At 53.3% G+C, this 23,576-nt stretch overlaps 2 protein-coding genes across 8 annotated transcripts; one reads left to right on the forward strand and one right to left on the reverse strand.

The window, feature by feature from the left end:
* Positions 1–538: 538 nt before the first annotated feature.
* Frs3 (fibroblast growth factor receptor substrate 3) lies at positions 539–12,988 on the reverse strand. 2 transcript variants are annotated; one of them, XM_045157762.1, is made up of 7 exons: positions 12,916–12,988; positions 10,812–10,948; positions 7,469–7,557; positions 5,997–6,183; positions 3,108–3,269; positions 2,025–2,182; positions 539–1,763 (listed from the first exon to the last, which is right to left on the reverse strand). In XM_045157762.1, the coding sequence occupies exons 3-7, from the start codon at positions 7,532–7,534 to the stop codon at positions 849–851; spliced, it is 1,488 nt and encodes a 495-aa protein (XP_045013697.1). In that variant the 5' UTR covers positions 7,535–7,557; positions 10,812–10,948; positions 12,916–12,988; the 3' UTR covers positions 539–848. The 2 variants fall into 2 exon arrangements, with proteins under 2 accessions (XP_045013697.1, XP_045013696.1); XM_045157761.1 differs by lacking the exon at positions 12,916–12,988 and adding an exon at positions 12,714–12,807.
* Prickle4 (prickle planar cell polarity protein 4) lies at positions 12,202–23,480 on the forward strand. Of its 6 annotated transcripts, none has more exons than XM_045157763.1 (8): positions 12,202–12,307; positions 14,463–14,647; positions 17,952–18,105; positions 19,116–19,211; positions 20,593–20,730; positions 21,462–21,668; positions 22,698–22,902; positions 23,043–23,480. In XM_045157763.1, the coding sequence occupies exons 3-8, from the start codon at positions 17,968–17,970 to the stop codon at positions 23,345–23,347; spliced, it is 1,089 nt and encodes a 362-aa protein (XP_045013698.1). In that variant the 5' UTR covers positions 12,202–12,307; positions 14,463–14,647; positions 17,952–17,967; the 3' UTR covers positions 23,348–23,480. The 6 variants fall into 6 exon arrangements, with proteins under 6 accessions (XP_045013698.1, XP_045013703.1, XP_045013701.1 ...); XM_045157768.1 differs by having other exon boundaries at positions 22,698–22,854; XM_045157766.1 differs by having other exon boundaries at positions 21,465–21,668.
* Positions 23,481–23,576: the final 96 nt, after the last annotated feature.

The raw sequence follows: 23,576 nt of genomic DNA on the forward strand, positions 1-23,576 counted from the left end.
TTGATTCCTTAGTACCCATGTAAGCCCGATGCACAAGGTGGTACATACATCTGGAGTTCATTTGCTGTGGCTGGAGGCTCTGGTAGACCCATTCTCTCTACCTGCCTATTCCTTTCTCCCCTTCTTTCTCTAATAAATTAAAAAATAAAAACAAACAAACAAACAAAAAACCATAACCAGGCCAGGCATGTGGGGGGGGGGGGGGTTATGTCTTTAATCCCAGCACTTGGGAGGCAGAGGTAGGAGGATCACTGTGAGTTTAAGGCCAGCCTGAGACTAGAGTGAGAGTCAGTACCAGGTCAGCCTGGGCTAGAGTGAACCCCCCCCCAAAAAACCCAACAACACAACCACCTCAAATTTGCCTGAATAAAGACTCTACCTCTACCAGACCTGCTCTGAGCCACCTGAGACCCGTGCTGGGAGAGATCCCACAAAAAGGTTATCATCCACTGAGCCAGAATTTAAAAATAATTATATTAATAATAAATATGTTAAATTACATTTAAAACAATAAATAGAAAAATAAACTGATAAATAAAACCAACAGGTACAAAATGTCTCCAAATTCCAACCAAAAACAAACAAACAAAAAAAAACACAACAAAACAGAAAACAGACAGACAGCCGACAGACAAGACATACGGACATAGGGGAGGGTGCAGAATGCAACCGTGGGAGCCGTCACAGTTTATGCTGCGGCTCCCTCATCACCTGGCCACCCTCTCCTTTCCCTGGCTTGGGGACCCGGACACTCAGTGGCTGACATCTTTGGGGGCTCCGGCAGCGTAGGGAAGCATCTCGGCCCGCCTCAGTGCCTTCTGCAAAGCAGCCCCGAGCCCGGGCCGGGTCTACAGAGGCAGGTCGGTGCTGTTGTGCCGAGTCTTGCGGACGGTGCCGTCGTCTCGGGGCAGCGCCCTCTGCAGGCTGGACATGGCCGCGGTCTTCTTGAGGTCAATCACAGCGTAGGAGTCTGAGCTGCGCGCTGGGTGCGGGGCCGGCCCCGGGGCTCGGGACGCGGCGGGGCTCTGGGACCCCTTGGCGTGCTCCCCGCCCCAGCCCTTGAGCTCCACCTGGATGTAGTTGAGCTGCCTTGAGGGCTCAGGGCCCGGCCGGCGGAAATCGAAGTTGAAGACCCTCGGGGAGCCACGGCGGCGGGTCAGTGGCACGGGGAAGCTGCTTTGGCTGCGGGCGGTGGCCCGGGTGCTGGTGGGCTTCTGCAGCGGGGTCTCATCCTCCTCTCCATCAGGGAAGCCATTGGAGGAGGGGGTGAGCCCGTCCCTGGAGTCCCCATCGTCCCCGGCCTCCCCGGCCAGCTGCTGGGCTTGGCTCTCCCACACCGGCGGCAGCGGGGGCAGGTTCTCGTAGTGCAGCAGCGCAGACCGGCGGTGCGCCAGCCCGCTCCAGCCCGGCTCCTCGGGGCTCAGTCTCCAGCCAGCCCCCCGCCGCAGCCCCGCGCCCACGTTCTCATAGGTGCACTTGGGCTGGGCCGGGCACTCCGACGGGCCCTCGTTGTTGTTGTTATGCTGGGACGGGTCGTGCGGGCCGGGGCACAGGCCTTGGCACTTCATCACCTGCCGCCGAGCTGGAGTGGGACCCAGCACAAACTTCACCTGGCCCGGCTGCAAAAACACTTGGGGATCTCGGTGGTCAGAGCCCCGGGCCTGTGCGGGGAGCGGGGCCCGGCCCTCGGGCAGTGGCTGGAGGCAATGGCGACTCCTGTGGTGGTCCTCTTCCCCAGTTGGAGTGTTGACATAGGTGTGGGACTGCAGGGGACAGAGGGCAAGTGAAGCAGGAAAATGTAATTGCTATGCTCAGGGGAGGACGATGAGACCGGGGACAAAAAATGGCATTCCTTCTGCCTCTTCCTCTGAATTTCCCAAGGATGCTGCTTCCCTTCTGGGGGCGTAAAGGAACCCTCCTGAGTTTCTTCTTTCCCCACCCTTCCTGGGAAAAGATGGCCATCTTTTCTATCTTCTGTCCCTACCCAAAGCAAGGGGGCAAAAACTAGCTGGCCATATACTTACCTGCTCATCCGGGGCGATAAGGGCATGGGTGGACTCTTCCCCAAGCGAGGGATGTCGCAGGCTGTTTGTTGAGGGTCGCCGGGGAGCAGAGACTCGTGAGCCCTCTCCAGGGCAGCCAGGAAAGCCATTGGAGAAGCTGGAGACAGTGTAGCCTAGAGCTGGGCGCAGGAGAGGCAGTCCAGGTGAGGGGCACAGGGCCACCCACCAACCGTTTGCAATTGTGCATGTGCATGGGGGCTGCTCTTAGGGGTCCCACTACGGCTAGCTGCCCCGACCTGGCAGCCCCTACCGTACTTCATCTGGGAGCCAGTCTGAAACAAAGCTCCTGCCATCTCAGCTGGGCGTGGTGGCACACGCCTTTAATCCCAGCACTCGGGAGGCAGAGATAGGAGGATTGCCGTGAGTTCGAGGCCACCCTGAGACTCTATAGTGAATTCCAGGTCAGCCTGGGCTAGAGACCCTACCTCGAAAAACAAACACCAACAACAAAAAAAAAGCTCCTGCCATCTCTATTTATATCCTGACCTGAACCACCCAAGGCACACCTGCCACCTTGGACCATCCCTTGCCCATTTGAGCTCTGTCAGTGAGCTCCAGGGAAGTTCTACAAACTCAGGGACTATTTCCACTCCGTCGGCCTCTCCCAGGCCGACCCAGGGACTGCGAAGTCGAGCAGTGAGCAGGAATATGGCCAGACTCAGTGACCAAACAGGCAGAAAGTGTAGGAAATCTCCACAAGATTCATGGCCAGTAATGCTGGCACCACAACCAGGAGTGCACGCATGCATGTGACCCAGTAGATGGAAGGAAGGAAACAAAAATTCTCCAGCCTGCTGTTTCCATGGAAACCCAACGTCTTCCTGTCTGCTCCCCAATCATTAGTCGATGCAAGGCCCATGACTCCACAGCGTTAGCTTGAGTCAGCTGATTGGCCCAGCCGTGGACTTAACCATCCTCAAGAGTGGATCCAAAAAGGCTGCCTCACCCAGCTGGGCCAAGCCCCATCTACCAACCTGGCTCAGGCCTCCTGGACTCATGTTCCCCGGGCCCCTGCAGGGTGCCTGGGACAGGGGGTCTTCTCACCGTTGGGCTGCAGGGGGCCCCGAGCGAGGTCGAGCTCCGGAGGGTGGCTGTTGCGGGTGACGATAACCGGCTCCTCCGTCACATTGATGCTGTTGCGCTGCATCAGGTCCTGAAGGAGGTTGAAGATCTCCTCAGCCCGCGAGCACTTGAACGCGAAGATCCCTGCGGAAGCGGAAGGAGAAAGGGTCCTCCGCGGCCCTGGCCTGCTGGGAAGGGCCAGGCTGCTGCGCAGACACCAAGTGCAGGAAACGCCCCTGAACTGCCGTCAGATGACAGGAGTCTCTCTCCTGTCCCAGCCGTTCTTCCTAGGGACATGCCAGAGCCCCTGAGCGGCTGAGAGGCTGGGCCCGAGGCATCCTGCCATCCCCACTTCACTATTTGCTACCATCGTCACCTCAAGACCCAATACTGGAGGCATACTCCCCAAAGTACAATCGTTCTCATAAAGATGCATCCTCAGGGTGAGGAGAACGCGGGACGTATTTGGGAGTTGGCCATTGCTCCTCACAAGCTGACCGCATCACCTCCTCCACGTACCACCACTGCTCCCCAGGAGAGAATTAAAAAAAAGGGGGTTCAAGCCGGGCTTGGTGGCGCATGCCTTTAATCCCAGCACTCTGGAGGCAGGGGTAGGAGGATCACCGTGAGTTCAAGGCCACCCTGAGACTACATAGTGAATTCCAGGTCAGCCTGAACTAGAAAGACACCCTACCTTAAAAAAACAAAAAAAGCCAAAGGAAGGGTAGGACTCCTTACAACATGCTCTCTCCAGACACAAAATGGCCTGGATATCCATGACCTCACAGTGCCTGACACTACCTACACAAGACCCTCATAACAGGAGGAAAAGATCATGACATCAAAATAAAAGAGAGACTGACTGAGATGGGGAGGGGATATGATGGAGAATGGAATTTCAAAGGGGAAAGTGGGGGGGGGGAGGGTATTACCATGGGATATTTTTTATAATCTTGGAAAATGTTAATAAAAATTGAGGAAAAAGAAAAAAAGAAAAGGTTCAGCCAGGCACCAGTCGACTGTACAATAGTTCTCTACAGGTAAGGGGCCTGCCTACCCACAGGTTGTTCATCGACTAGCCCAGAGCCTGGCCAAGCAGTGAACACCTCCTGGGTATTGTCCCTGGCCTCACAGAGCTAGAGGCGTAGCTGGCAAGGCGGTGCGCGGCTCCCGGGCGCGGCCAGGCTCTCAGCCCACGTACAGCACTGTCCTGAGAGCATCAGGACGAGGACTAGGCGGAAGCACATGGCAGGGGGGGGGGTCTGCAATCCTGCAACAGTGGGACTCGGGATTCAGGGGACGCTGTGTGCACAATAAAGGGAAATAAAGCCAGGTATGGTGCCACACACCTGTAGTTAAGTCACCAAGTTCAGGCCAACCTAAGCTGTCTATGGAACCCTTACCTCAAAAAAAAAAAAAAAAAAAAAAGACAAAGAAGAAGAGCCGGGCATAGTGGCATAAGCCTTTAATTCCAGCACTCAGTAGGCAGAGGTAGGAGGATCGCCGTGAGTTCGAGGCCACCCTGAGACTACACAGTGAATTCCAGGTCAGCCTGGATTATAGTGAAACCCTATCTTGAAAAACAAAACCATAAAAAAACACAAGGGGGCTGGAGAGATGGCTTAGCGGTTAAGCGCTTGCCTGTGAAGCCTAAGGACCCCGGTTCGAGGCTCGGTTCCTCAGGTCCCAAGTTAGCAAGATGCACAAGGGGGCGCACGCGTCTGGAGTTCGTTTGCAGAGGCTGGAAGCCCTGGCGTGCTCTCTCTCCCTCTATCTGTCTTTCTATCTGTGTCTGTCACTCTCAAATAAATAAATAAATAAAATTTAAAAAAAAAGAAGTTATTTAAGAAATAAATAAATAAATAAAAAATAAAAGCGTGAGCCATAATGTTTAAAAAAAAAAAACAAAAAACACAAGGGTTAGGGTATAACTCAGTGGAAGAATGTAAGGGAAGAAAACAAAAGAAAAAAAGAATAAACAAAGTTAAGATTGGGGAAAGCCTGGAGTTCAGGGAGAGTCCTGTGCTGGGAACTAGGGCGGCCTTTCTGGGGTGCCAACTGCAGACCAACCCTCGCCAGGAGCACGGAAGCCTCTCCCTCCCTCATCTCTCTGCCCCTCATGTCACCTGCCTCTGCCTGAGCTCTGGAGTAAGGTGCATGGAGGGAAGCTCGGAAAGTCACTCTGATGCCACCCCAGCAGAGACGCTCGTCCCCTCCACCTCAGCCTGCCTGCCGCAATGTCACACGGGGTCAGGCTAAGCCACGTCGGGACGTAACAGACAAGCTCTGACCGTGCCAGGCCCTGACCTTGCGGAGCACCTGCCTGCCACACCTGGCCTCCAGCTGCAGGGAGAGTGGGGAAAGAGAATATAGCATACTGCCCGGGCGACAGGGGACGAAGATCAAGCGCTTGAGGGTTAATCTGTACGTGAGACATCCACGTTTCCTGCCTCCCCAAATCTCATTCCAAAGCCACCTGGCCCCAGAGCAGCCAACCTCCAGCCTGATCTCTCTTCCACTCGGCAGGGGGTCCAGCAGGAGTAGCAGGGGACCAGAAACCACAGTAAGGGAAGGAAGACGCGTGAGTGTTGATCTAGGGGCACTGGCTCTTTCCATGGACCGTGCAGCAGAAATGGACCCAGGGAGAGCCGTAATGACTGGAGAGTACGCACAACTCTACAGTAACATGCTGTGTGCCCTTGGCCAAGACCCTTCACCTCTCTGGGCAACGGTGCCAGGTTGGTAGGATGGGATGTTAAGGTCCTTTATCAAACTCCGTAACAAACCTCCCATTCCTCTGAGCTGCACCTTCCAGCCACGGGCTGCCCAGGTGCGCAGACCTCTGCCCCAGGGGGCAGGGCTGGCACTTACCCTGGCCTGTCTGGCAGCGACGGCCACTCTCGAAAGAGAAGAGGTTGGAGTCGTAGCCGTAGCGCCGCAGGCAGAGGTAGGGCCAGCGCACGGCCTCGCGGCGATGCACGTGCAGCACCAGTTCATTCGGCGTCAGCTCCATGACCCCCGAGCCCAGCTCCACTCCCTCGTCATCCACGTTCGTCACCTGGCGGGGAGGGGACACAGGACCTGTGTCTGAGAAGGCCCCTGAGCCACTGGGAGGCAGTGTCACGCAGGGCTTGAACCACCTGGCTCCAGCACACACACGCTAACGACAGCCGCAGCAGCGCTGGGCCACGCAGCAGCACCACGGGCCATGGCAGGTTTCTGAGCAAATCTCTGCCCTATGAACCTCAGCTTTATCGTTTGGACACAAAAGGAAGAGGTCATCCAGTGACCTCCAAGATCAGTAACAGTTAGGTGGTCAATGTCCGGTGAGTTCAGAAGTCTGTGGCTTAATAGCCAAGGGCCAGATGCCAACAAGGAGGAAGGGGTTCAGTTGTAAATTTAAAATCTGAAGACTCCAGAGAAGTCTGTGCGTGCACAGCCTCCATTGCCCTAACCATGCAATCTTGCCCAGGACACCCTCTCCTGGCGGGCAGGAGAGAGACAGGTTTCAATACACCTCAGTGTGAGGAGATGGTGGCGGCGGGCACGTGGGGCCCGGCCTCGGAACGCCAGTACAATACTTGTCATAGGCTAAGCACTGCTTAAACTATTTTACAGAGGGCTCGAGAGATGGCTTAGTGGTTAAGGCATTTGCCTGCAAAGCCAAAGGACCCAGGTTCTATTCCCCAGGACCCACGTAAGCCACATGCACAAGGTGGTGCATGTGCCTGGAGTTCATCTGCAGTGGCTGGAGACCCTGGTGCAACCATTCTCTATCTACCTCTCTCTCTCTCTCTCTCAAATAAATAAATAAATAAATAACTACTTTATAAGTATTAACTCACAAATATGTCTCCAAAAAGATGCCTATAAAGTTACAAAATGACACTGATACATTCATTCTAAAAGCACTATTTTGGGACGGGACAGATGGCTTAGCGGTTAAGGCACTTGCCTACAAAGCATAAGGACTGACGTTTGATTCCCCAGAACCCACATAAGCCAGATGCACAAGGTGGCACGTGCATCTAGAGGCCCTGGAGTGCCCTCTATTTACCTCTTCTGCCCTCCCTCTCTCTCTGAAACAAATTTAAACAAGGATTAAAAGCACCATTTTTGCTATTACAGCATTTCATTATTCTTAGTATCAAGGGGAACAAACAAAATGGCTTGGGACTTTTTTCCTCAGACTACCTCAGAGGCTGTCGGCACAAGGAGCCTTAACAACTTCACAACCAGAGCCGGCCATTTCCCTTTCCACTGAGACTCTGAGACAATGTGACTGCTGCAGGCCTAAGCCCAAGAGGCCATTGGGAACTGAAGGGAGGAGCGGCTCTGTGTACCTTGAACTTGGCGGGGTGGTTGTCTGGGACGCTGTCTCTGTTCAGGCAGCTACAGCAGCTCCCCATGGTGTCAGAGCAGCCAACCTGCCCTACAGGAAAAACAAAAACAAACAACAAGAGACAAACCAGGTCACCAGCAGCAACTCCAAGAAGGCCTGCTCTGGGCAGAACCACCATGCTGGGCAAGATCGTGGATGACATAAGACACACCCTCCGGGAACTCTCTCAACCTGGAGCCAAACACCCTTGGGATAAACATTAATTCAAGTTACAATGGGTTAAGAGATTCCTGCTTGTCGGGGGCGGAGAGCTGCTCAGAAGTGAGATCCATCTGGGCCTTGAGAAGCATACAGAATTCTGATCTGTGGAATAGAACGCACGATGTAGTGGACTCTGGAAGTGACTGCCTCAGGAGGGGGTTTTCAGTAAACAGAGTCACTTGGGAGTTCTAGATATTGTCTGGTCCCTTTTTCTCCCCCATCCCCCTTTTCCAGCTTACCCATTCCATTTCATCCAAGTTCTCTCTGTTTCTCCCTTACCAGCATGCCCAACGGGACATTAAGGTGTTTTTTTGGATTTTGGATTTTGGAGGTAGGGTCTTGCTTTAGCCCAGGCCGACCTGAAATTCACTATGTACTCTCAGGGTGGCCTCGAACTCACAGCAATTCTCCTCACCTTCCTGAGGGCTGGGATTAATGGCATGTGCCACCATGCCTAGCAAAATTAATCTTTTTTAAAAAATTTTATTTGTTTGAGAGAAAGTAGCAGATAGAGAGAGAATGGGTGTGCCAGGGCTCCCAGCTACTGAAAATGAACTCCAGATGCAAGTGCCACCTTCTGGTAGGTACTGGGGAATCAAACCTCAGTCCTTAGGCTTTATAGCCAAGCACCTTAACTATTAAGCCATCTCTCCAGGCCTTTAAAAAAAATTATTTACTGAAATTATTATTAATATTATTATTATTATTTTTTTTTTTGGTTTTTCAAGGTAGGGTCTCACTCTAGCCCAGGCTGACCTGGAATTCACTATGTAGTCTCAGGGTGGCCTCGAACTCACAGTGATCCTCCTACCTCTGCCTCCCAAGTGCTGGGATTAAAGGCATGCGCCACCACGCCCGGCTCCCTGAAATTATTTTTTTATTTACTCATTCATTTATTTATTTGAGAGAGAGAAAGAGAATGGGCTCATCAGGATCTCTCCTCACTGTAAACAAACTCCAGACATATGCATCACCTTGTGCATCTGGCTTTACGTGGGTGCTGGAGAATTGAACCTGGGCTCTTTGGCTTTACAGGCAAGAGCCTTAAGTGCTAAGCCATCTCTACAGACCAAAATTAATTTGCTTTTTTTTTTTTTTTTGGTCTCACTCTAGCCCAGGCTGACCTGGAATTCACCATGTAGTCTCAGGGTAGCCTTGAACTCGCAGTGATCCTCCTACCTCTGCCTCCTGAGTGCAGGGATTAAAGGCATGTGACGCAATGCCCGGCTTTTTCTTTTTTCTTCAAAACTAGTTCTTTTTTTTTTTTTTATTTATTTATTTATTTATTTGAGAGCAACAGACACAGAGAGAAAGACAGATAGAGGGAGAGAGAGAGAGAGAATGGGCGCGCCAGGGCTTCCAGCCACTGCAAACGAACTCCAGACGCGTGCGCCCCCTTGTGCATCTGGCTAACGTGAGACCTGGGGAACCGAGCCTCGAACCGGGGTCCTTAGGCTTCACAGGCAAGCGCTTAACCGCTAAGCCATCTCTTCAGCCCTTTTTTTTTTTTTTTGAAGAGGCTCACTCTGGCTCAGGTTGATCTGGAATTCACTATGTAGTCTCAGAGTGGCCTCGAACTCACAATGATCCTCCTACCTCTGCTTCCCAAGTGCTGGGATTAAAGGCATGCACCACCATGCCCTGCTCTCAAAATTAATCTTTTTTTTTAAATTTTTTTGTTCATTTTTATTTATTTACTTGAGAGTGACAAAGAGAGAGAGAAAGAGGTGAGGGAGAGAGAATGGGCATGCCAGGGCCTCCAGCCACTGCAAATGAACTCCAGACACATGCTCCCTTGTGTATCTGGCTAACATGGGTCTTGGGGAATTGAGCCTTGAGCCGGGGTCCTTAGGCTTCACAGGCAAGCGCTTAACCGTTAAGCCATTTCTCTAGCTGAAATTAATTTTTCTGATGGTCTCTTTAAGTGAATTGTTGCACTACGATCATAAAGACACACTGAAAAGACTGAACTGTCGAGCCAGGCAGAGTGGCACAACGCCTTTAATCCCAGCATTTGGGAGGCAGAGGTAGGAGGATCACCACAGTGAGTTCAAGGCCACCCTGAGACTACACAGTGAATACCAGGTCAGCCTGAGCCAGAGTGAGACCCTACCTCAAAAAAACAAAAAACAAAACAAAACAAAAAAAAAACACAAAAAAAAACACCTGAGCGTTCAAAATAGAGTTTTACAACTGTGGCTGGGTATTTCTACATAGAAAAAAATTGCTGGCACTTGGGCATGGAACTCAGTGACAGATTGTGTGCTTTGCATGCAGGGGGTATTGGTTTAATTCCCAGTACTAGAAAGCAAAAACAAAATGCTAGGGCTTTCTCCCAGAAGGCCAAGGGGAAAGAAAGCCAGAGGCTTTCTTTGGCTTTTCCCTCCAGGGTACTGGTAATTGAATTGTCACAGTGACAAGGGGATGCCACCTAGGCTTGAGTAGCCTCAGGGCACAAGAGACCAAGGGCCAATCCCAACCAGAAGCATTGCTGTTTTTTTTGTTTGTTTTTGTTTTTCAAGGTAGGGTTTCACTCTAGCCCAGGCTAACCTGGAATTCACTATGTAATCTCTCAGGGTAGCCTCAAACTCACAGGGATCCTTCCAAGGCTGCCTCCAGAGTGCTGGGATGAAAGGTGAGCGCCACCATACCTGGCTCCTGTTTTTTGTTTGTTTTGTTTTGTTTTGTTTTTGGCTTTTTGAGGTAGGGTTTCACTCTAGCCCAGGCTGACGTGAAATCTGAAATTCACTATGTAGTTGTTTCAGGGTGGCCTCCATGCTTACATCCTCCTACCTCTGCTGGGATGAAAGGCATGCCCCCCCACGCCTGGCTCTGTTTTTGTTTTTGTTTTTTTAATTCTGGGGACCCAACCCAGGGCCTCCAGCTTGTTAGGCAGGCAAGCAGTCCACTATGGGGCTACGCACCCCACCTCCACCCAGAAGTTTTAAGCTCGCCTTGCTGCAAGGAATGCGAGGTGGTAGATTGGTTATCCTTCCAGATCCTTCCTTGTTTGTGTAAAGCCTTGAACAAGCCAGTCTCCTGTACCTGCCATTCTGCCCAACTTTCAAACCTCCAGTCCTTACCTCACCCAGGCCATTGGGGAGCTGACCATGGGAGGGGCATGGGGAAGAATTCCCACTTCAGTCCTGTTCTTGGTGGGGTATCATGGCAAACTGATGAGAAGTCACTTGGATCCCTCTGGACCACACCTGAGGTTCACCTAATGTAGAGACAAGGAGAGCACACATTAATGGAAGCTTTCATCTTCTGTCCATGAAATTGACCTGCCATCCGTCCCAACCCACCTGCATGTCTCTACCTATGTGTTCCAGCTCCTAGAGGGTCAAAAGCACCAATGAGTGCAAGGTCATGGGCAAAGAGAGCCACAAATTCTATGCCTCACTGACCCCGGGACAGAAAGACTCATTAGCATCAATAATGTTATAGTCCTAAGTCATCTTTATTATTTTATTATTAACAATTATTTTATTTATTTATTTATTTTGGTTTTATTTATTTTGGGTCTCCCTCTAGCCCAAACTGACCTGAAATTCACTATGTAATCTCAGGGTGGCCTTGAACTCACAGTGATCCTCCTACCTCTGCCTCCTGAGTGCTGGGATTAACCAGCGGCCCTCGAAACACCAAGATACCCTTGCAGAGAATTTTACCTCCCAAACAGGTACAATTACGACTCAGGAAGCCAATATTGTAGGCTGTTTCGTTGCTCTGAAATATCTGGGAGACTCATTTCCTTACCACCACCCCCAACTCCAATCCCTAAATCCTTAGTTTTTAGGGGACACATCTGTCAACTGTGGCAATTCTAAGCTAAAACAATTCCTAGAGGTAAGTGTGCAACGCGAGCATCACTAAAAGCAGGGTTTCCTCTTCTGGGGCAGCTCACATTTCGACAGACTTTCTGTTCCTTAATCTCAGAAAGGCCCAATTTTAACATATATGTTCACAATAATTTAAGATCACCTGAGGTCCCAGGTAGAGACAAGTCAACACACCAGGATCCTGGAGACCCTTGAATTCCCATCTTTCTGTTGCTGCTCCGGGGGAGGGGGGGGGGAACAGTATTTCCCAGTGTTCCCCGGGGCCCTGCATCCTAGCATAACTCCCAGGTAAAATCCTCCCCCCCCCCCCAGCCCCAATCATCTTGGTCTGGCTTATTCTCTGGAAGGAGAAAGCCGGCTGAAGGAGGTGTGTGCACATTAAAGCCAGGTACCTGCAAACCCACCGGGGTTTAAACTATCCACAGGGACCGGGGAGGGGGTGTGAAGGCGTGAGCAGCAGGACGCAAAATGGGGGAGGTGTCGCACTTTACAATCTCCTCCTCTTTTTCTCAGCGATATTAGACACATCGATAAATAATAATCCACTGAGGGGGACTGTATCGGGTGGGGCAGGGGGAAAGGGCTCTTCTCTGGGGTAGGATTAGGGGCAGGAGCTAGAATGGGGGTGATGGGGCACTAGGATGTACGCAAAGCCTTGGGAGAACGATTGGACAAGGATTTCGGATTTGGGGCACTGGTGTAAGAAACATGCAAAGGGACAGAGGAATTTCAGGAAGGTGATCTCCGAGAGAGAACGGTGGGGGTCTGTGGGCTTTTCGCGGTGTGTGTGTGTAGGGGGGGATTGGGAGTTGAGGGGGGGGCTCCCGAGAGCTTGAAGGTGTGCCTCGGGGAGGGGGAGGGGACGGGGCTGGGAGAACCAGAGGCACGTTCGGGCTTACGGGGCTGTCAAGGGAAATTTCTAGACACCCAAAAGGAATGCGGAGGTCACGACCACGCGCGTCGAGCCCGGATCCCCGCCTCACCCCCACTCCAAGTCCCGGGGTTCCACCACCCGCCCTCCCTTCTCCCTCTCCCTCCCTCCCTCCCTCCCTCCCGGGACTTCCTAGGGTTGGAGCGGAGACTGCGGCGCGGCGCGGCCTCGGTGGAACCGCCTCGTCCCCGCCCCGCCGCGCCCCGACTCACATCGCCCCGCGGCCCGGGCGGCGCCGGGAGGGAGGGGGGGGGTTGAGGAACCCCGTTTCCCGGGTCCCGCTGCAGCAGCCGCAGCCGGTGCGCCCGGCCGCCCGGGAGCGAAGGCCTCCCCGCCCCGCCCCGAGCCCCGCGGGGTCGGAGGTCACCGGCGGCACCAACGAGACGCTGCGGGCGGGCGGGCGGGCGGGCCGACCTGAGAAGGGGGCGACAGGCAAGCAGCCTAGAAGGTCCCTTTGGAGGACTTTGCGGTGGAAAGTAGAGAGCATGCGCAGACGCCAGAGGGCGCTCCGGGCCGGAGCCTGGGACTCCCGCGGGGGCCGAGGGGGCGTGGCCTCCCTGGAGGGGCGGGGCCGCCCTGGAGGGAGGGGCGGGGCTTGGAGGCGGGAGGGGCGGGGCTCAGCGGACCGAGGTTAGGGGCGCGGAAAAGAACCGCGAACGGCAGAGGAGAGGGGTCGGAGACGAGCGACGGGAGAAGGGCAGGACCGGCGGAACCAGGAAGAGGGCTGGGGAGGAACGAGAAGCGGCCGGGGCGCGAACGCGGGGAACGGAGGGGGCGTGGCCGAGCGCAGGGGGCGTGGCCGCCGTCTCGGCCCCGCGCGTCCCCATTCGGCGTGCGGCTGACACCCGGGACGCAGGACACACGGTTCCCGCGGGGGCGCGGTCGCGGCACCAGCCCACCGACGGCGTGTGTGCTGGGGGAGGGAGGGTGCAGCCGGCGCCTTTCCCGCCCTGAGATCCTCGCGCGCCTTCCTCGATCTGCAGCCTCAGGCCCCGCCCCGGGCTGCCGCTTCCCACCAACCCGCGCGGAGGGGGCGGGGCCCGGGGGGCGGGACCGATAAAGAGGCGTGGTCTGGGTGGACTCCGATGGATGGGGTTAGGCAGGAGGGGCGTGGTCTGGGTGGGCACTGAAGGGATCTGGCTGGGCAGGAGGGGCGTGGACTGGGTGGGCACTGAGGGATGGGGCTGGGCAGGAGGCGGCGTGGTCTGAGTGGGCACTAAGGGGATCTGGCTGGGTAGGAGGGGATTGGACTGGCTGCATTGAGGTCTGGAGGTGGGCAGGAGGGGGCGTGGACTGGGTGGGCACTGAGGGGATCTGGCTGGGTAGGAGGGGCGTGGTCTGGGCGGGCAGCTGGATGGGGCGGAGCTGTAGGGCGTGGTGTGGGTGGGCGCCCCGCCCTGGGGCGGGATCCAAGCAGACGCTGAGGCCTAGGGGCGGGACCGACATAGGGTCTGTCCAGAACTGCGCGAACACTGGCGAATGGCTATGGTGAGACCCCCATCAAGAGTCCCAGTCCCCGTCCCAAGCGGACTCTGGAACCACACCACATCCCCGACCCGCGGGTGGGCCAGCGAAGTCTTAGGAAAACTTTTGGGGCTCTATGGAGAGGGGCACTTGAAGGGACTGGGACACTGTCCACCCTTTTCCCCCCTCCTGTTGTTTGGTGCCTTTCCGTCTCTCTGGCCCTCCAGACCCGAGGTGCCTCTCGCGCTCAGCCTTCCAAGATCAGGTGTGGGTTGGGGAGGTTTGACCCCTGAGCCTGGTTGTTGCGCGTGCTGTCTGGCTGGAGCGAGGCTTGGACCCTGGCCTTACCTGAGCGGCGAGGGCGGGCACTTATGGGAGAAAGCTCGCATGTTAGTAAGGTGGTGTCCAGTGCCTAGGTGGAGGTGAAGTTAGGCCACCCTGGAGAGAAAGGAAGGATGATGGATGGGGCTGCTTTCTGACCATTGTTTCTGTGACAGATCATTCCGGGCAAACTAGAGTTAACCTGGGAGAGGGTGCAAGGCCCCTGCTGAGACCCCAGATGCGCCTCTGTTGCCTGGTGTTGGGACAGTGCTGTTGAACTCTTGGGTCTGAGTGTGAACAGCCCATCGTGGCCACCTTCCACAGGAAACCTGACCTGAGGGACAGAACGGGAAGGAAGCAGGTGGGTGTGGAGCCAGGAAGGAGGGAAGGGTGGCACAGGATGTTTGAAGGGGAGCTGAGGTGGCTTTGGGGCTGGGAGTAACATTTATGGTCCAGACCTGGGCTCCACCCCAAAGCCAGGTCTTTTAGAAGCCACAGATGCGCTGGCGGCCTTCCTGTGCGCGGCTACTGTCCGGCTCCATCCCAGCTCTGAACACTGTCCTCTTGCCTTCTTGCCTAGTGTGATCTTGGGCTTATTAATTAATCAAAGTTGGTTTGAACTGTAAGAAGGGATAAGAGACGGCGTCCTCTCAAAGGACTGTTGTGAGGGTAACTCATGTTACGTAACAGTCTAGACTAGTGCCCGGCACAGAATAAAATGAGTTTGCTTTGGTTTGTCAACCCCGCCCTGCCCCATGTGTGTGTGTGTGTGTGTGTGTGTGTGTGTCTACCCACAGCACTGACCCTGGCTTACTCACTGGCCTATAACAGCCTTGAGGGGAGGACCCGATCTCTTCTCTACTTCAGTTGTGACTCCCACTCCAGAGACACTGTCCAGTCAGGACTGGTGGAGAAGGCTGTAGGGGTGCATTGAGGTTATCCTGTGAGGGGTGGTGGTGTTTGGTGGCACAAGCCTTTAATCTCAGCACTCGGGAGGCTGAGGTAGGGAGATGGCTGTGAATTCAAGGCCACTCTGAGACTACAGTGAGTTCTAGGTCAGCGTGGGCTAGAGTGAGACTCTACCTCAGAAAACCAAAAAATAAGCAATAAAAGATTACCCAGTGAGAGCCGGGTGTGGCGGTGCACGCCTTTAATCACAGCACTTGGGAGGCAGAGGTAGGAGGATCACCATGAGTTCGAGGCCATCCTGAGACTCCATAGTGAAATCCAGGTCAGCTTGAGGTAGAGTGAGATACTACCTCGGAAATTAAAAAAAAAAAAAAGATTACCCGGTGAAATTGCTGCTCTAAAGCTAGGTAGGCATGGTGCTCATTCATACCTTTGTAATCCCAACACTTGGGAGGTGGAGACAGGAACATCAGGAACTTGAGGTTACATGAGACCCTTTCTTTCTCTCTCTCAACAACAAAAAAAAGGGGGGCGGATGGCGACTTAGCAGTTGAGCTTGCCTGCAAAGCATAAGGACCCATGTTCAACTCTCCAGGTCCCATGTAGGCCAGATGCACAAGGTGAGGCAAGTGCACAAGGTGGCACACGCGTCTGGGGTTTGATTGCTGTGGCTGGAGGCCCTGGTGCACCAATTCTCTCCCTCTCTCTCACTCTCAAAAACAAAAATTACAAAATACACAAACAAAAAAAGGTTCAGTATGTGACTCAGTGGGTAGAGTGCCAGCTTAGCATGCGCAAAGCCTTGAGTTCCATTCCCAGCACTTTACAACTTGGGCATGGTAGCCCATGCCTCTGATCCCAGCACTTGGGAAGTAGAGGAAGGAGGACCAGAAATTGAAGGTGGTTATCCTTCGCTACGTTACATTGTGAATTCCAGGACAGTCTGAGATACAAGATATTTGTCTCTCTCAAAACAAAACAAATAAACAAATTCAAAAAATCGCTGCTATGGCTGCTGCTGATGCAGCTCATTGCGTTCTATCTCCTGTAGAGAGGGGAAGGAGGGAGAAGAGGAGAGAGAGGAAGAAGAAGGAGAGGGAAGTAGTTTTCTGTTTTTATTTTTTTTATGGTACCTTGCCTTTTTCTTTTTCTTTTTCTTTTTTTTTTAATTATTTTTCTGTTTTTGAGGAAGCATTGGGTGCTAGGTCTTCGGCCACTGACTGTCCTTCCTTCAAGTTCTCACGAAGGGCTGGAGAGATGGTTCAGTGGTTAAAGGCCCTTGCTTATAAAGGCTGATGGTCTGGGTTCAACTCTCCAGGAACCACATAAAGCCAGATTCACAAAGTGGTGTGTGCATCTGGAGTTTTTTTGTAGTGTCAGAAGGTCCTGGTATGCCCATTCTTTCTTTCTTTCTTTCTTTGTTCATTCCTTCTTTTCCTTGCAAATAAAATACTTTTTTTAAAAAAATTATTTCTTTATTTATTTGAGAGCGACAGACACAGAGAGAAAGACAGATAGAGGGAGAGAGAGAGAATGGGCGCGCCAGGGCTTCCAGCCTCTGCAAACGAACTCCAGATGCGTACGCCCCCTTGTGCATCTGGCTAACATGGGACCTGGGGAACCGAGCCTCGAACCGGGGTCCTTAGGCTTCACAGGCAAGCACTTAACCGCTAAGCCATCTCTCCAGCCCCAAATAAAATACTTTTAAAAATTGGGCTGGAAAGAAGACTCAACAGTTGTGGCTCTTGCCTGCAAAGCCTAAGAAGTTCGATTCCCCAGGACCCACGTAAAGCTAAATGCACATGGTGGCACATGTGTCTGGACTTCATTTGCAGTTGCTGGAGGCCCTGGCATGCCCATTCTCTCTTATCTGCCCCTTTCTCTCTCTCAAATAAATAAATAAAATATTTTATGCCGGGCATGGTGGCGCATGCCCTTAATCCCAGCACTTGGGAGGCAGAGGTAGGAGGATTGCCGTGAGTTGGAGGCCACCCTGAGACTACATAGTGAATTCCAGGTCAGCCTGGGCTAGAATGAGACCCTACCTCAAAAAAACAAAAGAAGAAAAAAATTTTAAAGTAACTAAAAATAAAGAACTCATGCCGGACATGGTGGAACATGCTTTTAATCCCAGCACTCAGGAGGCAGATATAGGCGAATTGCCATGAGTTTGCGGCTACTCTGAGACTGAATAGTGAGTTACAGGTCATCCTGGACTAGAGTGAAACCATACCTTGAAAAAAAAAAAGAATGAATGAATGAACGAACTCATGGACAGGAAACCTGGTACAGGTTATAGTAGGAAACCTTTTCCTGATTAGGTAGTCTTCATCCAGGCTCAAAGCTATATAGATGGAAAAGTTGGGCCTGGTTAGGGTATGGTGAATAGGCAGGCTCCTGGGTGACAGAGACACACTAAGTTTATCCAGTAAAATTGCTGCTATGAAGCCAAGTGTGGCGGCTCATAGTAGTCCCGGCACCTCAGAGGTGGAGGCAGGAAGATCAAGAGTTCCTCCTGGGTGTACCCAAGAATGATGGGAATTAAGGCTGAGGAAGGAGCGAGTGAGTGAGTAAGAAAAGATGGCAAGAGAGGTCCTGTCTGCCCCAACACAGTGTCTTCTCCTTCCACTGTGGCCTCCTTTTCCTTCCATCCCGGTCTACCTAAGTCACCTGGTTGCCGGCAGGACGGAGCAAGATGACATCGGTAAGACACTTCGCACTGCAAGGACTCAATGAATGACATGTTCTTGTTTCAGGGGAATTTGTCCACCAATGTCAGTGCTGAAGTCTGGCTGGCCCCGCCCTCACCAGGACAGTCGGGTCTCCAGGGGTTCAGGCCCACCGGTCAACTCAGACAGTGATTCCGGCCATGGGCCAGTGGACGATCCCGAGGAAGACTCTGGTCAGGCAGTAAGAGTCCTGTTTTCCTGAGACTGCATGCCCTCTCTCCCTTTCCACTAACTGAAGAGTAGCTTGCATTCTCCTTTTTCTTTTCTGTGTGTGTGTGTGGGGGGTACATGTATGCACATGGAGGCCACAGAATGACTTTGGGTGTCATTCTTCAGGAATGCCATTCACGTTTTTTGGGGGGGATGTATGTATGTTTTTTTGGAGGGGGATTCAAGGTAGCATCTCACTTTAGCCCAGGCTGTCCTGGAATTCACTCTGTAGTCTTAGACTGGCTTTGAACTCATAGCAATCCTCCTACCTCTGCCTCCTGAGTGCTAGAATTAAAGGCATGTGCCACCACTAGGCTAAAATCTCTATTTTCAAGGAGAAAGAGAGAGTAAATGAGGATGGGCATGCCAGGGCCTTTAGCCACTGCGAATGAAGTCCAGAGGCATGCACCCCCTTGTGCATCTAGTTTGCATGGGTACTAGTGAATAGAACCTGGGTTCTTTGGCTTTGCAGGCAAGTACCTTAACCGCTAAGCTACCTCTTCAGCCCTAAATATATTATGTTTTTTGTTTTTTTATTTTTTGGTTTTATGAGGTAGGGTCTCACTCTAGCCCAGGCTGACCTGGAATTCACTATGGAGTCTCAGGGTGGCCTCAAACTCACGGGGATACTCCTACCTCTGCCTCCTGAGTGCTGGGATTAAAGGCATGCGCCACCTCGCCCGGCTTTGTTTTTCTTTTCTTTTTTTTTTTTTTCCCAGATAGGGTCTCACTCACTAGCTGACCTGGAATTCATTATGTAGTCTTAGGGTGGCCTCCAACTCACTACCACGGTGATCCACCTACCTCTGCCTCCCAAGTGCTGGGATTAAAGGCGCGCGCCACCATGCCTGGCTAAAATTAAAAAAAAAAAATTAAGCCGTTGCTCTAGCCTGGAGGAAAGGTGGCTGCGAGGCGAGAAGGAAAGAAGGGGAAAGGCAGGCAAAACCTAGCTCCTGTGCTGTGTTCTGTGTGTCCCCTTAGGCTCCTGCAGCCCTGAGCTTGGGTCCTCCGCCCCTGGATCCCAACTGGCCTGGGCTTCAGAGACTGCTGCAGCAGCTCCCTCCACAGGACAGCGATGTGAGTCTCCTGGGTGTCTTCCCTCTCTTGCCTCCCTCTCTCCACCTCCTTACCTTCCTTGCAAAGAGCCTTGGTCCAGAAGTGAGGGGACATGATTAAGGCCCAGCTCTGCCCACCAGCTGGCGGAAGTCATTCCTCACACCTAGCCAGTGGGGGCAAGAGCATCTGCGGTGCCTGCCACAGTGCTTACTCAGTTGGAGAGCCGATGAGAATATGGACATAAGCTGCTGCTCCTTTTTCTTTTTCTTTTTTCGAGGTAGGGTCTCACTCTAGCCCAGGCTGACCTGGAATTCACTCTGTCGTCTCAGGGTGGCCTCGAACTCATGGCAGTCCTCCTACCTCTGCCTCCCAAGTGCTGGGATTGAAGGTGTGTGCCACCACGCCCGGCTTTTTTGTTTTGTTTTGTTTTGTTTTTCTTTCTTTTTTGTTTTTCGAGATAGGGTCTCACTCTAGCCCAGGCTGACCTGGAATTCACTCTGTCGTCTCAGGGTGGCCTCGAACTCATGGCAGTCCTCCTACCCCTGCCTCCCAAGTGCTGGGATTGAAAGTGTGTGCCACCACGCCTGGCTTTTTTGTTTTGTTTTGTTTTGTTTTTCTTTCTTTTTTGTTTTTCGAGATAGGGTCTCACTCTAGCCCAGGCTGACCTGGAATTCACTGTGGAGTCTCAGGGTGGCCTTGAACTCACACAGTGATTCTCCTACTTCTGCCTCCCAAGTGCTGGGATTAAAGGCGTGCGCCACCACACCCGGCCTGGCTTTTTTTTTTAAATAATATATTTTATTTATTTATCTGAGAGAGAGAGAGATAAGAGAGATGGCATGCAAGGGCCTCCGGCCACTGCAAACGAACTCCAGATGGCATGCGCCCCCTTGTGCATCGGGCTTACATGGGTCCTGGAGAATTGAAACAGGATCCTTTGGCTTTGCACATAAATGCCTTAACCGCTAAGCCATCCCTCCAACCCATAAGCTGCTTTCTGAAACTAAGAATGCAATGCACAAATGTAGAGAGCTTGGTGGCTTAGCGTTTATTGAGGTCTCGCTAAAGGCCGGCCCAAAGGCTTACAGTTCAACCGGGGAAGCAAGACAGGCGCATATGAAGTGAGGAGAGGAGACCCAGGAAGCGGAAGTGGTGCTGACCCCTGAATCGCGGTGTCTGGCGACAGTGACAGTGATGGAGGGCTATCAAGCCCAGAGTGATGACCGTTTCTGGGGGCAACAGAGTGGACTTCAGATGAACCCTTTTGTGTACAGCCTTCTCAGAACACATGTGCTGTTGTCTCCTGGGGTTCGAACTTCCTGGGACTCTGCAGCTTAAGCCTTCTAGAATTTTCCAGCGCTGATGTGTTCTGGGCACGCAGGACCCATTCATATTTCTGCAGGAACGCTACTGCTTGGACCTTGAGGAAGGGGAGCTGGATGAGCTACGGCTCTTCTGTGCCCTGCGGAAGCAGAAGGCCCTGGGACAGGGGGTGGCCCGCCTGCCACCTGCCAAGCTTGAAGGACATGCCTGTGAGAAGGTAGGGAGTCTCCCCTAACCCCAAGCCTTCTCATTCCTTCACTGCTTGCCTTCTCACGTCTGTGGAAAGGGCTAACTCCTGGGAGTCTGGTAGAGAAACGTGGTTTTGGTATTGGTGATTTGGCAGATTTTAGGGACAAAGAAAAATCCAGGTGTGGAAAGTTCTTGGTGGAGGCCACAGTGGGGGTGGGTCTGCCAGAACTGAGAGAACAGACTTGGGGATTGTGTAGTGAAAGAACCAGGAGGGAGCTGGAGAGATGGCTCAGTGGTTAAGGGGCTTGCTGGATAAGCCAAAGGACCCAGGATTGATTCCCCAGTACCTGTGTAAAGCCAGATGCACAAGGTGGCTCATGCGTCTTGGAGTTCGTTTGCAGTGGCTAGAGGCCTTGGCACACCCGTTCTCTCTTTCAAATTAAGAAAAAGAGGGCTGGAGAGATGGCTTAGCAGTTAAGCACTTGCCTGTAAAGCCTAAGGACCCCGGTTCAAGGCTCGATTCCCCAGGACCCACGTTAGCCAGATGCACAAGGGGGCGCACACGTCTGGAGTTTGTTTGCAGTGGCTGGAGGCCCTGGCGCTCCCATTCTGTCTCTCTCTCTCTATCTGCCTCTCTCTCTCTGTTGCTGTCAAGTAAATAAATAATAAATAAATAAAAATTAAAAAGAAAAAGAAACGGATCAGGAGGGAGGCTAACAATATGGTTCAGAGTCTGACCAGCCTGGTGTCCCTGCCAAGCAGTGCGGGGAGCAGCTGAAGCCCGGAGAATACGGAGTGTTCGCGGCCAGGGCAGGCGAGCGGCGCTGTTGGCACAGGTCTTGCTTTGCTTGCCAGGCCTGTGGCCAGACCCTGATAAGCCTCATTTACTTTTACCACGATGGGCATCTCTACTGTGGCCGTCACCATGCTGAATTGCTACGGCCTCGCTGCCCAGCCTGTGACCAGGTACAGCATTGAAGGTGGGCACTAGGGGATGTGCCCGGGTGTGCCCAGGGTCCAGACAGTGTAGGATCACAGGACATCCTCTTGGGTTGCAGCCTGTCCCAGTATCAGGGAGCAGGGTAGGGATAACGGGGAACCAGCTAGGACCCTTGTGTTGATCTTCGGGAATGTGGGCCCCCTCCGCTACCCGTGGCACGTTTGCTTATTTTCAGATGATTTCTCTAGAGCAGGAATTCTTCCTTTTTTTTTTTTTTTTTTCTTTTTCTGGTTTTTCGAGATAGGGCCTCGCTCTAGCCCAGTCCTAGCCCAAGCTGATGTGAATTCACTATATAGTCTCAGGGTGGCCTTGGAACTCACAGTAATCCTCCTATGAGTGTGCCACCATGCCCGGCAAGGGATTCTTGAATAAATGCACATCCCTGAATGCCCCATGCTGGGTGCTGTACTTGATCACACTAGAATGATGACCCCCTCGTGTCTGAGAGTGCTGATCCCTGGCGTGGGAGTCTAGGAAGGCTCTGAGTTTGAGCATGTGGCTGTGTCACCTGCTGGAGCCTGACAAAATTAGTCAGCCCTCCAAGGCCAAAAGTGATGAAGTAGATAAAAGGGGAATATTTATGCCAGGCGTGGTGGCGCACACCTTTAATCCCAGCACTGGGGAGGCAGTGGTAGGAGGATGGCCATGAGTTCGAGGCCACCCTGAGACTCCATAGTGAATTCCAGGTCAGCCTGAGATACAGTGAGACCCTACCTCAAAAAACCAAACCAAAAGGAGGGGGGAGAATATTTGTGGGCATATTTTAGTGTTTTGGGGGGCGGGGATGTATAAAGCCTGGCTATTGAATAATCCCAGCACTTGGGAGGCAGAGGTAGGAGGAGCGCCATGAGTTCTAGGCTACCCTGAGACCTACGTAGTAAATTCCAGGTAAGCCTAGACCCTACCTTAAAAAAAAAAAAGAAAGTAAGAAAAAAGATAACGAGTGAACGAATGAAGGAAGGAATGCACAAACCGCTCTCCTCTCCCCCTCGCAGCTGATCTTCTCCCCGCGCTGTACTGAAGCAGAGGGACGGAGCTGGCATGAGAACCACTTCTGCTGCCAGGACTGCGCGGGGCCCCTGGGTGGGGGAAGATATGCCCTGCCCGGGGGCAGCCCCTGCTGCTCCAGCTGCTTTGAAAGCCGCTACAGGAGTGCGGGTTCTAGCTCATCGGGGGCACGGGAAGGGCGGGCACCCCTCGGTAAGGGAGAAGGTGCAGATTAGAGAGGAAGGGCGCGGGGCGGGGCGGGAGGGCTTCCGTGGGTCGGGGGCCCCTCCAGTCTCGAGCAAGAAGGCCTCGGGGACTCCAGATGAGCATTTCTCACCCGGTTTCCGGAACAGGGGAGGCGGGACCCGAACGCACGGAAGGATCGGACAGCGCCTCCTTGCAGGACGAAAGCCCCTCCTCCCCGGCGGCTCTTCCCGCAGCGCTCGCCAGGTCCAGCGTGGAAAGCCCGAGAGGACCGTCCACAGGGGCGCCCCAGGACCCCACGCAGAAAGGCCCCTGCTCCTCCTCTTCCTCCTCCTCCGACTCGGAGCCCGAAGGCTTCTTCTTCGGCCAGCGCCTGCCCCGGCCCGGGGAGACTCCCGGGCACCTCCGGGCAGAGGCCCGCGACACCTCCAGGAAGCACTGCACCGTGTGTTAGCGGGGGTGGTGGGGAGTGTGCCCCGCGGGAGAGCGCGGCTCCCCTTCCTCGGATCAGACCCGCTGCCGCCGAGACAGGAGGCGAGATGACAAAGGTTGTGTCCCCCTGGAGACCGCGTGGGAACTTTTTTTTTTTCCCGAGGTAGGGTCTCACTGTAGCCCAGGCTGACCTGGAATTCACTATGGAACCTCAGGGTGGCCTCGAACTCATGGCGATCCTCCTACCTCCG

This window comes from Jaculus jaculus, chromosome 8, assembly GCF_020740685.1.
Source record: "Jaculus jaculus isolate mJacJac1 chromosome 8, mJacJac1.mat.Y.cur, whole genome shotgun sequence".
NCBI lineage: Eukaryota > Metazoa > Chordata > Mammalia > Rodentia > Dipodidae > Jaculus > Jaculus jaculus.